The sequence below is a fragment of the Lutjanus erythropterus genome, chromosome 7 (genome assembly GCF_056507025.1).
Source record: "Lutjanus erythropterus isolate fLutEry1 chromosome 7, fLutEry1.hap2, whole genome shotgun sequence".
NCBI lineage: Eukaryota > Metazoa > Chordata > Actinopteri > Lutjaniformes > Lutjanidae > Lutjanus > Lutjanus erythropterus.
This window is the reverse complement of record NC_139323.1, coordinates 18,033,420-18,047,586: the sequence shown is the minus strand read 5'-3', so window position 1 is coordinate 18,047,586 and position 14,167 is coordinate 18,033,420. Positions and strand designations below refer to the sequence as shown.

General features: G+C 38.8%; 1 protein-coding gene across 3 annotated transcripts in view; it reads left to right on the top strand.

Annotated features, from left to right (window-relative positions):
• The window catches only part of slc44a5b (solute carrier family 44 member 5b), a 43,880-nt gene that overhangs the window by 3,871 nt on the left and 25,842 nt on the right, over nt 1-14,167 (top strand). For all 3 annotated transcript variants that reach the window (XM_084723004.1, XM_084723003.1, XM_084723005.1), the window contains exon 2: nt 11,918-11,966. In XM_084723004.1, the coding sequence (XP_084579130.1) occupies nt 11,918-11,966 (49 nt within the window). The remainder of the gene's footprint in view (nt 1-11,917; nt 11,967-14,167) is intronic.

The window sequence follows — 14,167 nt, the reverse complement described above, 5'->3', positions numbered from 1 at the left end:
CCCAGCATTTCTGGCTTTCTTTTATTTCTCTTATTCCAAAAGATGAAGTGGGTGAATCTGTCTAGTATATTATTTCCAGTTCAGCTAGATGGATAGATCTTCTCGCTCCATCTTCCTTAACTCTGTGTACATTGTTTCTGGTGTCAGTTTTTTTTAGAAACATACTAGCAAAATCAAATATCACAATATTTTTGAACATACACCTGTATACCGATATTTGCAACAATGCAATAGGGATGACTATTGATGAAATTGAAAAGATAGCATATCTCAGGTCTTCATGTCAAGGTGGACTACATTCCACTTATTTATTTGACACGAAACATCACAATAAACAAGTGCTTATGCATTCTGGCCTTGAACCTTTGTCAGAGCATTTGCAAATGTTCTGATCTGAGTGTCTGCAAATGCTTAACTTGTTTTAGCACAGAGCCTTGCAAACACTCTGATGAAGCACTGTGCCGAAATGTGTAAGTTTATTGTGATGTGAGCCAAAAAAATAAGTGAAATGTGAGTTTTCTTTTCTCCTTGACTTGAAGACTTGAGATGTGCTACCTTTTCAATTTTTTGGAATATGCTCACTGGAGTTTGGATTTAGCGCTCCACTTACACCATCATGATATAACAATTTCCAAAATATAAGACGGTGTCAAGTCTCATATCATGATATTAATATAATATTGATATTTTGTCAGCTGCAGTTTCTTTCTAGACTTGCCATATTGCTGTGACACTCAATTGTCACAAAGGGAGAAATAGAAAAAGCACCAATTTCTTTATGAAGAGTAGCCAGAAGGCATGTTTTGTGGAAGAAGTGTTAGTCTTCTCACTTTTTTTGTCAGGAAACCCTCCTACTCTTTTGAAAGTTATCAGCATGCATTTCTGGGAAATGAGGTAATCACTAACTGAAGCAGAGGTAGATAAGACAGCATGAGGGACTGCACTATTAGAGCTTCAAAGATTAGCTGATTAATCAAGAAGATGATTGAAATAAAATTAGTTGCGAACTATTTTGATAATGATAAATCATTTCAGTTATTTTGCAAGCTAAACTGTCAAACATTTACTGGTCCCAGCTTCTTTGTTATTCAACATTGAATAATCACCTAATTTTACATAAAGTCGAGGGTGTATTTAAATGCACATAAATTGCATGTACCTTCAAAAACAGCAGAAACACTTGAGAAAGCATTAGTGAGCCATGTTCTTGCAGTTGGTCAAAGTACCTGGCATCCCATCATTCATGTTCAGCAGTTCTGCACTTGCTTTACATCCCAGATTCAAGTGTACCCTTGTGGCTAGTATATTATATAACGTTTCTAACTATGTAGCAAGTGTTCAGTGGGCTTATACTGTACAGCTGAAATGTTCAGTCAGTCAGAAAAGCAGAAAAATAGCTCATAATCATTCCGTGACAGGTTTGTAAGTAACAATTTAGATATGAGTTCCATTCACCACAGAAAGTGTTGAGTCGGGCACACTGTTAATTAACAAATTTCTCGCATGGGCAGCTTCCCTAAACGCTGCATTTTTATACTGAGTCAATGCAGAGTCTTGACAGAAAGCTGAGAGCCTTGGTTTAGAATCAAACATTCACAGCCTCTTCCTGTGAAATTACAGTCAGAGAAGGTTGTGGCTCAAATGGCCCATTTTGCACCCAAGACTAAGTGCTATCATGGGCTTTTTAAGTGTCACCGGCCTCTGCAAATATTTTTCTCAAATGAAGACCGATGTTCACACCGTAGTGCTACTGCACATTTTATTAGTCTTTATGACATTTCTGCTCATTATTTTTAACAAGGTTATGCTCTTTGGCTACTAATTTCATGTGTCTTTTCTCAAGAGATAGCTGGAAGTTTGAAGTATATTATTCACACTAATGATAGGGTGAGTCAGTAAATAATTTCACTTCTGTGATTCTGAGATTCACTTCTGCACAGTGGCAAGTGCTGGATGGTTATTTGTTCAAGTCTGTGAAAATGGGACATTTAGCTGTGAAGAGGCTGTCTAGGCGACAGCAAGGGGACTTTAAATTTCCAATTTGCAGTACAAATATAGTCAGTTGGTTTGTGACTAGAAGACTAAGCGACATTGACAGTGATTTATGAAACACAACCCAAAGATGCACTGGAAAATGAGTGAGAGATACAGCAGCGGTCATGCTAGACACGTAGGTTTTGAGTGTTGAGTGCACAGTGAGATTTGAAATTACTTTTGATGGGTCTAATGTGCTAAACGATGCAGCTAGCTTTATCAAAACAAATGAATCATTATCCTAAGAACAAAACAGACACAGTGTTCTGATGTTGTACACGTTTTTTGTACAGGTGAGGTCTTTTTGTTGCACCTTGCAGGTCTGCTTTGACATGTGATGGTTTTAGTGACTTTGACACTGATTTGAGTTCAATGTGTTCAGACTGCTGAAAAGCAGAGGTTAAGATGAATCCATGTTGGAGAACACCAGCAGTATGCAATATCATTATTGATCAAATCAAGACATTGGTCTTCCCTTAGGGTGTGGAAACTGCTTGTACTCCTACCTAGAGGAAAATCACGTGGTTTGGGAAATCTGATTTGAGCAACTACAGACATAGAGTCATTAAATCACATGAGTACTTTAAAGCCTCTGGAAACGTGGCTTTAGATAGTAAAATACATAGGCTATCTCAACACTTATTTTCTCATTAAATGTCTGTAAAAAATGGAGTGACAATCTGTTCAAAATCATTAGAAAGCCTATTTAAAAAAACAGCAATTTTTTTTTAGACCATTTCTCAAGATTGTGTTGGCATGTCAGATCGTGTTTTGATTAAGGGTGGGCATTGCTGGACGACCTCTGTCAACTGGTTAGTTTGGGTGACTTTGGTGTTTTAACATGTTTACACTTCTGATCAGAACTAATGTTACTTACCCTAGATCGAATCAGCAGTAGACCAGCAACCCCTGTGTCCTGGAATTAATTGCATCATTTTCAAAATAAATGTTCAAAGACAAACAAACCCAATTCAACCCAAAAATCAGGAAAGTGAACAAAAACTTAAATAACAATATTTCAATTTTTGACTAATTTCTAATACTTTTTAGAATGCTTACTATTATGTACATGCTTGCTTTTTGTCAGTGCCAACATCTCAGAAAATACACAATTTATCAAAAACAGGCCGTGGTGTCAAACATGTTCACTGTGAAATGTGTAAAAGCAAAGTTTCATCCTTCCCACCATTAGGAATATGGGCCAGTTTGCATCCTGCCTAACATAAAACTTTGATCTGTAAAGTGAAATGAGGATTTTTGTGTTAACATACACGGCAGAAAATCCCCATCTTAATTAGTAATTTAGTCCATTACAGAGTCCTAAAAATCTTATTTGCCTAAAAGATGCCTACAGGGTAAGATTTATTAACAGTAAGCTCTTTTCACTGCAGATTAACATATATTTTGACTTATTCTTTCCTGTTTTTTCAGGGTACCAGAACTAATTTCTAAACTATATCTAACGAAGAGGAAGATGTATGAGAAACTGTGGAATTAGGTTTGGAAGTTTCAGGGCAAGTCTTGAATACCAAATATATGGGACTAAAGAATATTGAGATGTTTAGTGTGTCTCTGCACCTTGGTGTGAATATTGCATATGTAGATATCAAGATGTGGCCTATCCATATTTAAATCTTTATAAATCCAGGCCAAAGCTAGTTGAGTGTGTCACTGATCTACAGTAGCAGTAGCAAGTCTCGTTTCACAGGAACACAGGGCTGCCACTGACATGCCTGGAGGCTCCCACAGAAGTAACCAAGGTCACAAAGCCCCAGCCACAATACTGCTATTTCTCCACTCGGAGCAGCAGGCTAGCTGTCAGCGGCTGACACTCTGAGATGCTAACTCCCCTCTTGGGGGTCGAATCCCAGCCCACATCCCACTATTCTCTGCGTTTTTGGAGATGTCAGCTAGCAATGTGTCTCTGCTTCCCTCCGAAAATCTGCACAGTAAACACTGTTCATGCACTGATGTGAGTTAACCCAGTGGGCTACCAAACCAGATATGCCAAGATATGCCAAGTACTCAGTCCTCAACCATCTGCTAATAGTTGAGAGGATCCCAGGGGGACTCTGCTAAGTAAACCTAAACCAGAGATCTGGATGTTGTTGTCTTGTCTCAATAAGGAGACAAGCACTTTAAAGGTTGTACTGTTCTCCAGAGAGGAAGAATAAGAGCAAGGCAGGGAAGATGTTTTTGGATACAGAGGGGTGATAGAGAGAAAGGCAGAGAAATACAGAGTTATGGTGCTACATGGAGAGTGTTTGTGTGTATTATCTCTCCACATTTTAATATTGTGAAAAAGGGGAGCCATCTGGAGCTTTTTAACTGCTTTGATACTTTCCTAAATGGACTCCAAATCTTTCTTTTTTCTTTTCTGGGGAGTGTGGGAGACTTGTGTGATCATGGTGCTGTTGTTTTTTTGTGTATGTGTGTGAGAGGGTTAGTGGGATGTGAGAATGTTGCCTGACTCAACTGAAACCTTGCCAGAAAATATCTGCCCCCCATGTACCTCTCAATTTCTCTCAATTTGTGTCTGTGTTTTTCTGATTCAACTGTGAAACCTTGACAGTGGATTTCTGCCCTACAGACCTCCTCCCAGTGTCTTATCCTATCACAGCTTCACTGGCCCCTTTATCTTAATAGCAGTGATCCACGCAAGCAGCTTTGTTAGAGACCTCAGCACTGATAATTTTTAAATGCGGACTAGAGGAAAATACAAACCCCAAAGCCGTGTTACTGATGTTGCTTTCCTCTATGGATTGGCAGAAGCCAGTGCTTTCATCAAATATGAATGAACATACAGCACAGCATTCAGACTTACAGACTGTGCCTACTCTGCTGAGCATCATCATTATGCTGAATTTTTAACATTTCTATTTTCTCTTTTTTGGTTTATTTGTAGCTTGATCTAAGCTGGATCTAGGCCCAACATAGCTTTGACAGACGTGCAATCTCACAGCGCTCTGCTCTATCCAGGACTTGGAAATGTTTATGAATCAGCAGAGTGAAAACAACAAAAAAAGTCCTTTCCAAATGGCCCCTCTGACCCAACCCATGTAGAGCACCTGCGGTGTTCGAGCTGTTTGCCTGACCATGGTATGAAAGAAGCCTGTGTTGGACAGTGGAGCCTGGGGACACTGGTGCCTGTGTATTGGATGTGTTTACGGAGACGAGCTGAGAAATGTGGGGAGGGGGTGGGGGGCTGTGGAAACGGGATAGAGAAAGTAAAAAAAGTTTTACTCTGGAAGGTGTGGTGACAACACTCAACTGTCAAATATGTGGGGATATTGATTATACAGTAATGTGCTTTATGTACCTTACTTTCTTGACTATTAACTTGACTGAGTCACATGTTATGATAATGTATATACACATATACTGTGTATATTTAAGGGGTGTCAGGATTTTCCAATCCTGTTTGATTTTAAGATCACGATTCAATTTGATTTTTCAATTTATCCTGTTTTTTTTTCTTTTCTTTTTTGTACTATGCAATTTTTATGGCTATGCTATTGTTACATAAGATAGCACTTTATTAATTCTGAAGGAAATGCTTGGTTAGACTGTCGCATCATCATTTGTAAATGTCAACAAATCATTGGGTTTTAAGCTATGACATTTACATTTTCAAATTCTTCTTCTTCTTCTAAAAAGTTTATATGGTCAATATCAACTAGAAAGCTACTCATCGCTAGTGTTGTTTTTTTTCTTCAGAAAAATGCTAGACACTTTTGTGTTAATAGAAGAACCGTTAATAGAAGAACCGTTAATAGAAGTCCTGCAACCCGACCCACACCCGTGATTAAACTCTAATACACAGTCACTCTTGGTAGTTGTCACTCACTTGTGTTCTCAACTGCAGAGTGCCTGTGCTCCTGCAGCTGTCAATGTGTTTCCATAGTGACGATGAGCCTAGCTTGTGGGTATTGAAATCTAATACTTATTAGTACTTTTTACAAGTAGCAAAATCACTCACATTATTCTCACAGTCTCTGATCACACCAAACTACTCTCAAACATCTGACAGCGATTATCTTTCAATAATTTGGTGTTTTCCAGGCTGTTGGCTACCTCACATTGCTGTCAGATACGATAGTGATGTCCCTTTGTTTGCAAAATGTCAGGTCAAAGGTTGTGTTGTAGGCTTTCACAATAAAATCCTAGCAGCTCATCAGACTTATTGGCGGATTTAAATGTGAAAAATACTACACAATCTTTTTTCTTTTTTTTTTTTATTTCTAATATTTGTCTCTTGGCACTTCATGATTTAAGTGATTTGATGGCTTTCTATACATAATTTATTTTTCCTTGCTGCGTTTTTGTAAAGATCCATACATAGTTTAATTAGACACAACATGCATACAGAGTGGCTATTGTCCAATAGCCTTCTTTTTCTTTCAACTTCATATCAGCCAGAATGTACCAACAGTGTGCAAAGCAGTCAAAAGGTGGCCACTTTGAAGAATCTGTGTGTATGTGTGTGTGTGTATGTACACACACATATACACACACACACAGAGTCATATTAGTGTGACATAATCCCAGAGTAGTCTAACCTTGTGATAAAGTGAGCCAGAGGAGATAAGTGCACAATTTAGTCTCCTCCCAAATTGTGAAATACAAGTCGATGAACTGCTTCTGTGACTTTCCCCCAAAGCTTTATCACTCCAGGCCGGGTTGTTACATCTGGCTCTCTTCCAGCTCAGCCGTTATGAAGTTGATTCTCAGCAGTCAATCTGAGCACACACTTCACAATCTGTCTGTCTGACAGGAGGTGCGGACTTCAAATTGGGGCATTGTCACTGTGCCTCAATCTTTTTAGCGCTTTTATTAAACCTCTATTGGTGGAAGGAATTCGAACAGATAATTTTTTATGAGCGTCGCAGACATAATGTGATGTTAGATCCTCACCACTGTAAATTGATCCATACATCTTGTTGCTATGGCAGACTAGTTGCAAAAGCAAATGGGATTGGGGAGCAAAGATTACTGCCAAAGCCTTTGTCTGATCCTGATGTGTAATTCCTCACCCCATCCAGCCTCATTGCCTCAGAGCCTTTGATTACCACCATGATTTGTTGTGTTATGCGTAAATCTTTCAGTCACAGCAGGACACGGTGGCATTATCCAACACTATGTCAATAGAGGAGACGAGCAGTTAGTGGAGCTAACAGTGACTCTAGCTGTCCCAGTGTAGCATGCCTGCCAGGCTTTTTCCGAATGTTGTTGACTACAGACCCTCATTCAGCCTGACTACAGCAGCAGCACACATCCAGTCCACCAGCCTCATCTCTTGCACTGGCAGACTGCAGTGCAGTCTAAACAGCCGTCATCTAATGCAGTCTGCTGGTGTCCAGGCATCACTGATGATTTTCAGCCCTCTCTTTTAACCCTTCATTGAAATCTGTTTTGTGGGACAGTGGAAAGTACAACAGCCTGGTGGAAGAAGTCAAGCTGATGTAGTGAGTAGGAACCACAGCTAAAGCTAAATTTAGCTGAGCTGAATAAGCACATGCTCTGTCACCTGAATGTTATCGTGTTAGAATGAGAGGGTTTGCAATCCTCCAGAATGTTTGCTGAGCAAAATGTTATTAACATTTTTTTATGCTGTTGGAGTGTATACTTGCACAATCATGTTTGTTTTTGAGTTCCCTCTGTCATACTGTATTGACAGTTTTCTATTTGAGGTTTCGATCAACATAACGACTGCCCTCATTTTTCATCAGCTGGTGGGAGAACTTGCTGTCTGTTATTCCTCTTGCGACTTACTGGCAGGTTCTGCAACTCCAAACAGTAGGTTCATCAAGAAACCACTGACATGACTCTGAAAAAAAAAAGCTCTGCTCCCTCTCTGACACACACTGCACCACAATCTGTCCTCTCACTACTGGCTCTCCTTGATCTCAGTGTGATTCAGCTTGCACTCACCATATGGACTAACCTGTTTATATCACAATCGCTCACACACTCTGGAGACCTGCATGTGTTATGAATATTCTCACAGCCTAGAAAGATCAATGAAAGGATTTTCTAAATCCATATAAATTCAGCTTGCAGTGGGCCCAGTCTAGTTGCAAGTTACATATCTTGCTCACCCCCAGCAGCTGTACCTCTAATTAGCTCTGATGTGAGTTAATATGATGCAGCCTGCTGGTCATGTGGGTGTAGCAACAACCACTGAGATATAAAAGCAATTGGAGACAACTTTAGGCACAACACACAGGAATAGTTCACTCTGCCAGCAAACACATTGTGCACAGTTGTTATTTTAAAAGTCTCAACTTAAAATCTAAGTGGTATAGCAGTTTGCATATTTAAACTGAATGCAAGTTGCAATGCTCAACCCTGCTTCTGGGAATTTGACTCACTTTGGGAGTCCTTTGGTGATGGGTCAGTTAGCAACATGGTACATCCTCCCAAATTGTATTAAACTATTGGAAAAAAACACCTTATAAGTCATGAATGTTTCAATCTGGATCAGTGTACATGATTATGTGTATGGTACAGTCAACTAATCCTTGTGAATTCTATATGACCTGACAATTTTATCCAGTGATCAATCAGCTTCCTGTGAGTTCCCCCAATCTTCACTTGCTCATGTAATTAAAAAAAAAAAAGCCTAAAACCATTGCAACATGCGTCACAGTTTTTTAGAACTGCTGCCATGAAATTAAGTATTTTAGGCTGCAATTATTCTCCCAAAATAGCCTGCAGAATCATGTAAGGGACTGATAATTTGCGCATACATGTTTGAGCTCTGTTTTCAACATTGTAGCCCACTTATTTGAAATAGTGACTAGCATCCTCTGATATTCAATGCCAGTGCTCTGCAAATGCTGCAGTGAGCACCTGGTCTGGTGACACCGTGTCCTTGGCTGAGGGATTCACACACTTAACCCAGAACATCTCCCATTTTTAGACCTGAAACACAACTCAAGCGAGGGACTTTCAGTGACAGCCAAACAGATGGCAGTAAAATAGGGGTTTTAGCTGCAAGGACAAAAGAAAAATGGACATGAAGCCTCTCCTGTCAAATATCTTAAAAGAAAGGTTAGCAACTCACAATGCTTCGATGACAAAGAGCTGAAATGGTCAGAATCATGCCCTTAGTGGACGCAAGGAGTGTCTTCATGAGTCAGTACTTTGCTTATAGCCCTATGTAATCATGAGACCAGATCGTGTTATAAACTAAAATATAACCTGACACATGCAGTTCTCTACCTGCTGCTCTCCAATATACACTGTAAGAATGAACAAAGACAGAAATGTGACAACGCCAACTCACTTAGATTTAAATACGTTTGTGGTTCATTGCTGCTGACTGTGCAGCTTAAAGACACCTGGGTTGTTGGCGAGGGAAAACTGTGGCTCCATCAATTTTCCTGCCATTATTTTACTGTTGACACAGAGATTTGGCATCTCTATCCTTCTACCACTGCTATAGTATTGGAATCCCAGTGGGGAAAAGCAAGCATGAATATATATGCTGTCACACATGGAAGTGTATGCAACATCCTGGCTTTCTCATACCTTATCTTCATGCAGAAATATGCTACAGTACGAAGGAATTCCACCATGGCCAGACACTTGACAATTGTGGTAACTTACTTGCTTATTCAGGGATGTGTAGCTGGGAGTTTGAGAGGAGCAACTGCCAGACTTTACCATGCTGAATCAGTTATGATACTAGCCAGAGATGAGAGTTTCTTTTGGTTTGTTTTTATATATGTACTGTAATACAGGTTTATTGTATTACATCTGTCTGTGTTGTTGCAGTTGTGTCCAGACCAGAATTATGATCACCAAGCTAGCATGTAGGCTATGGGTAGTCATAGTTTTTGTGGTTACCACCTTAAACTTGTTTTAGACAAAGGGATCTTTTTCTTGAGGTATAGAAATTTACCTAATTGCCGATAATAATATTTTGTAAATTTATACCTTTTTTATTTCACAAACACACAGATGGATACTACTTGTTGTTCACAGTGTCACAATGTTAGGGCTATCCCCAACTAAAGATTTCCTTAGTTGAGCAGTAGTTGTTGGTTCAAGCCATTAGTCATTAGCCATATTTATAATACTAATTCAATATATTTTTTAATTTTATGAATCAGTGAGAACAACCGTCAAGGAGACTGAAAAACACAGTGTAACCTTACATGAGTCTTGCTGTTCAAAACACGGGAATGTCCACTTTATCCAAGAAAGCAGAAAGTAAACTATGTGATGTGACTTGTGTGTTGTAACTACTGGTTTTGTGTGTGAGACAATGTTGTAACTACTGGTTTTGTGTGTGAGACAATAAGATGTGTTTGATTTAATGTTCCAACCTTGCCAAATTTTGTTAACCAATCGCATAATTGTTGCTTAAGACATTCAGCCTCAGCATTGATAATTAATTAACATGAGTATGTCTTGCTAGTGTATTACTCAGTGTGCACCATGGATGTATTAAGGAGAAGTGGATACCTCATTCAGAGATGCCACCTCATTCCTCCACAGGCATCCATAGACCATGAGCACTAGAGTCCTGCTGGCTCATCTGGCTGACTTCTGCTTGGCTGGGGCTGAATGGATACAATTCTGATAATTAAAAGAGTTATTTTGGGGGTTTGTGAAGCCCAAAAAATGTATTCCCTGTTTTTCAATGGCTAAACACAGAACTGCGTTAGAGAGCATGTTCGCTGATGCCTTGAAAACACAGAGAGCTACTCTCCAGAGATCAAAAATGCAGTTGTGGAGTTGTTCCAGAGTACACTACACTGCCCATGTTCATTGTAATGACAGGTTATATCACCCACTGCAACAGTATGGCTTTTTAATGTGTTTTTAATAGTTTTTTGGATGATTGTGGAGCTCTATGGGATGGAGGCATAAGCTAAATAAGGCAGACAATGCTTGTTTTTAGGATAAGTTAGCTAGATTAGCTAATTCATTAGCTTTATTTTGGCCCTATCTTTGGATTTGCTGATTAAAATAAAAAATAAAAAAGCTTTGTGCTTTTTAATTTTAGGCAGTATATTTTTAATTTTATAGTAAATTCAGAACTAGAACACCAGATTTTCATGCCCGTAGTACAGTGGGTACTAATTCCTCACACTTTTAGAAGGCTAAGCAAGAAGCAAGACAGGCTTGTACAGCTCTCAACTGGATCAGTTTGGGGAATGGGCAGATGGGAGATAGGCCCACTCATGCTGCCCCTAAGTCTGCCTCAGCTGCTTGGAGATATTACGCTCCATGTGTGATGATTAATAGGTCTTCAGGAACACGTCATACTTTGTTTCAACCAGGGGAGAGACTACTTGGGCACCGAAGAAGCAGCCAGTGATGAATGCAAATGCATGTGCTCCGTCACACCTACAAGCGCACACAGTCGGAGTTAGCCCCTCAGGTGACTGATGATGCTTGCTTCTGTGGTTCAGTATGTTCTCTGCTGGGTCAATTGGGGAATCCTCACTGTGACCCAGATAAGCTGTTTGTTTAAGAGTTCTTAAAATGATTTATTATATTTCTATGGTAGCAACATTGTTTTGGATTTTACTGCTTTGGCTCAGTATGATCATCCCTCTTCATCCCAGACCTGCTATTGTAGGAGACCTGCGCTGTGAAATGGCCTAGTTAGTTTGTCCTGGCCAGTTGAATAGCACAGCAGGTTACCTGTGTGACATTTTATCAGTATATTATATGGGGTTAGTGTTATGAAATGTTCCTTATCTATTTTATCTATTATCTTATTTTGTTTGTGAACCAGATATTAGTCAAAACAAGTTTGCTGTTATGTTGTTTATCTTCTGTATATGTCAGTGAATTTTATTCTAGTTCTGTTTGACTGTCCCATTCTCTTCTCAACTAATCTCACCATACTCTGCTTGTCTTATAGGTAAGCCGCGTGACTTTGACCCAAACTTCAGAGGGCCTGTTCATAACAGGTACTACATTCACTCAACACCACCACCTTTTGCTTTATAGTTGTTGCATCTAATAATGTAGCAGTGTATGGAGAAATTTAAGTAAACTGGTATAAGGCTACCTCTATAATTTTCTTCTCAATGGTCCATAAATTAGTTAGGTTATAAACATTAATAAATCATTAATAAACAAATAGAAACTAGTTATTACTCAATTTTCTTTGTGGGCTCACTATTTGGCAAGATCCAGTTACTGCTTACTACTAATTAAATTTACTAAGGAGTCACTGTAAAATATATGACCATTTACAGTTGAAACCTCTTATATTGATTGTATCTGTCAGGAGCAAATTGATCACTTTGACTCAGATTACCATCTAACTGACATTTGTATTTTTGGCACATGAATAATAAAAGCAACTAATCAGACAGCATCAATATTTTCCCTCATAAAGGGCCTGCTAAAGGGGCATGACTTTTCTGTCTTCATCCCAAACAGACTGTTTCTTGTTGTCTGAGTTGACTACACAAGGTAACCAGAGAAACACCAAGTTTCACTGCTTCCTCTCATTGGCTCATTTATAGCAGTGAGAAGCACTAACTTTCTTTTTCCCGTCTAGTTTTTAATGTGCACCCACCACCAGCCTCAGGTACTCAGCTGGAAACAGATGTGTTACTATGGGGCAAAGTATCCTGGAAGTTAAGTACAAAAAATTGAAGAATTAATGTAATTTTAGAATTGGTTTCCATATGTTGTCATGTATGAAGAGACTCATAATTAACACTGTAAACAAACTACTTGATTACTATGAGCAAATTATTTTAACAGTATTTGTTAATGAAAACTGAAATGAAACTTCTGATGTCAGCTTCATCAGAAGTATGAATTCTGCTGATGGAGAAGACAAAGTACGCAATGAGAGAGTATGAGGCTAAACAGTACAGATATAAATGTGGACTTCCTAGCAAGCAGCAGGTCACTGTTGCAAGGTCAGTGTTTACAACCTAATGAATAATCTAATTATAAACCATTTATAAATGATTTATAATTAGTCTTATTGTAAAGTGGTGCCAGTAAACCAAAATTGTGTTTACTTGCAATGCATAATTAAGTCACTGCATGACAAATATGTTCACAAACATGTCTGAGTGACGTTTTATCATTACTGAACATAATACAGGAAGCAAAAATCCATTCACCAACATTGTATTAAATTGAAGGCAGAAATCTCTGAGACAGATATCCCAAACCTTCTAAACTCACATGTACACTCACATGTAAATACCACCAGGACAACATTTTATTGATTTTGCCCATTGTGTAATCTTTTTGGCACACACGCCATTCCGGGTGCTGATAGATTGATCATTTGTCATGCTACGTTAATAAAGATTGAGGCCAGTGCTGGCAGCTCTCTCCACTCCACCACACAGATCAATGTCCATAAGTCAAGCTGGTGGCTGGAGTTAGCCCAATGACACACCCTATTAACCAGACAGATACACCCAAAACAGATGTAGTCCACACATCACCTGGGCAATTGCAGGAAGATAGTGAAATGTCTCCAGTTTTTCAACTGGCAGCACAGTAGCACTTCTCCTGATGGACTGCAGCTGGCTAACTGCCTCATGAGGGCAACCATTGTATATATGTCATGGTTTGTTATAGTTTGCATTGATTTTATTTGAAATATGAGGTCTAAAATAGTGTTTAAAAAGCAGCATGTTTCTGATTTATTAAACCAAACTACCCACTATACACTAGAGGACTAAAAGACTAACAAAGAATTAAGTCTGACACCCTCTCACATTTAAAGACAATTTGTCACAAGTCACGGACTTTTAAGTCAGACTAAGATTTTGTAAAGACCGGGTATCTTGCAGGGTCAATATTTACAGGACTACAATTAAATTATTTTGGCCTCGTCCCCACTCTTGTAAGATGTCTGTAAATTTATGTCACAATATATTGATTCTGAATTTTCACTTTCTTGTGGTAATGGCTTTTTAAAAATATATATTTCCTCTGAAACAAATCAATGCTGCATCAGCAATTTGATTTATTACTTTACAGATTTTTTTTTATGTCATTCCTATGACTCACTATAGAAACACCCGAGACCCACAGAGAGAGTGAAAGAGCAGTTCAAATGAACTAGCCTATATATTTAAAAGCTATAGGATCCTGATCCAGAGAGAGAAACATTTTAAAAGTTCATATC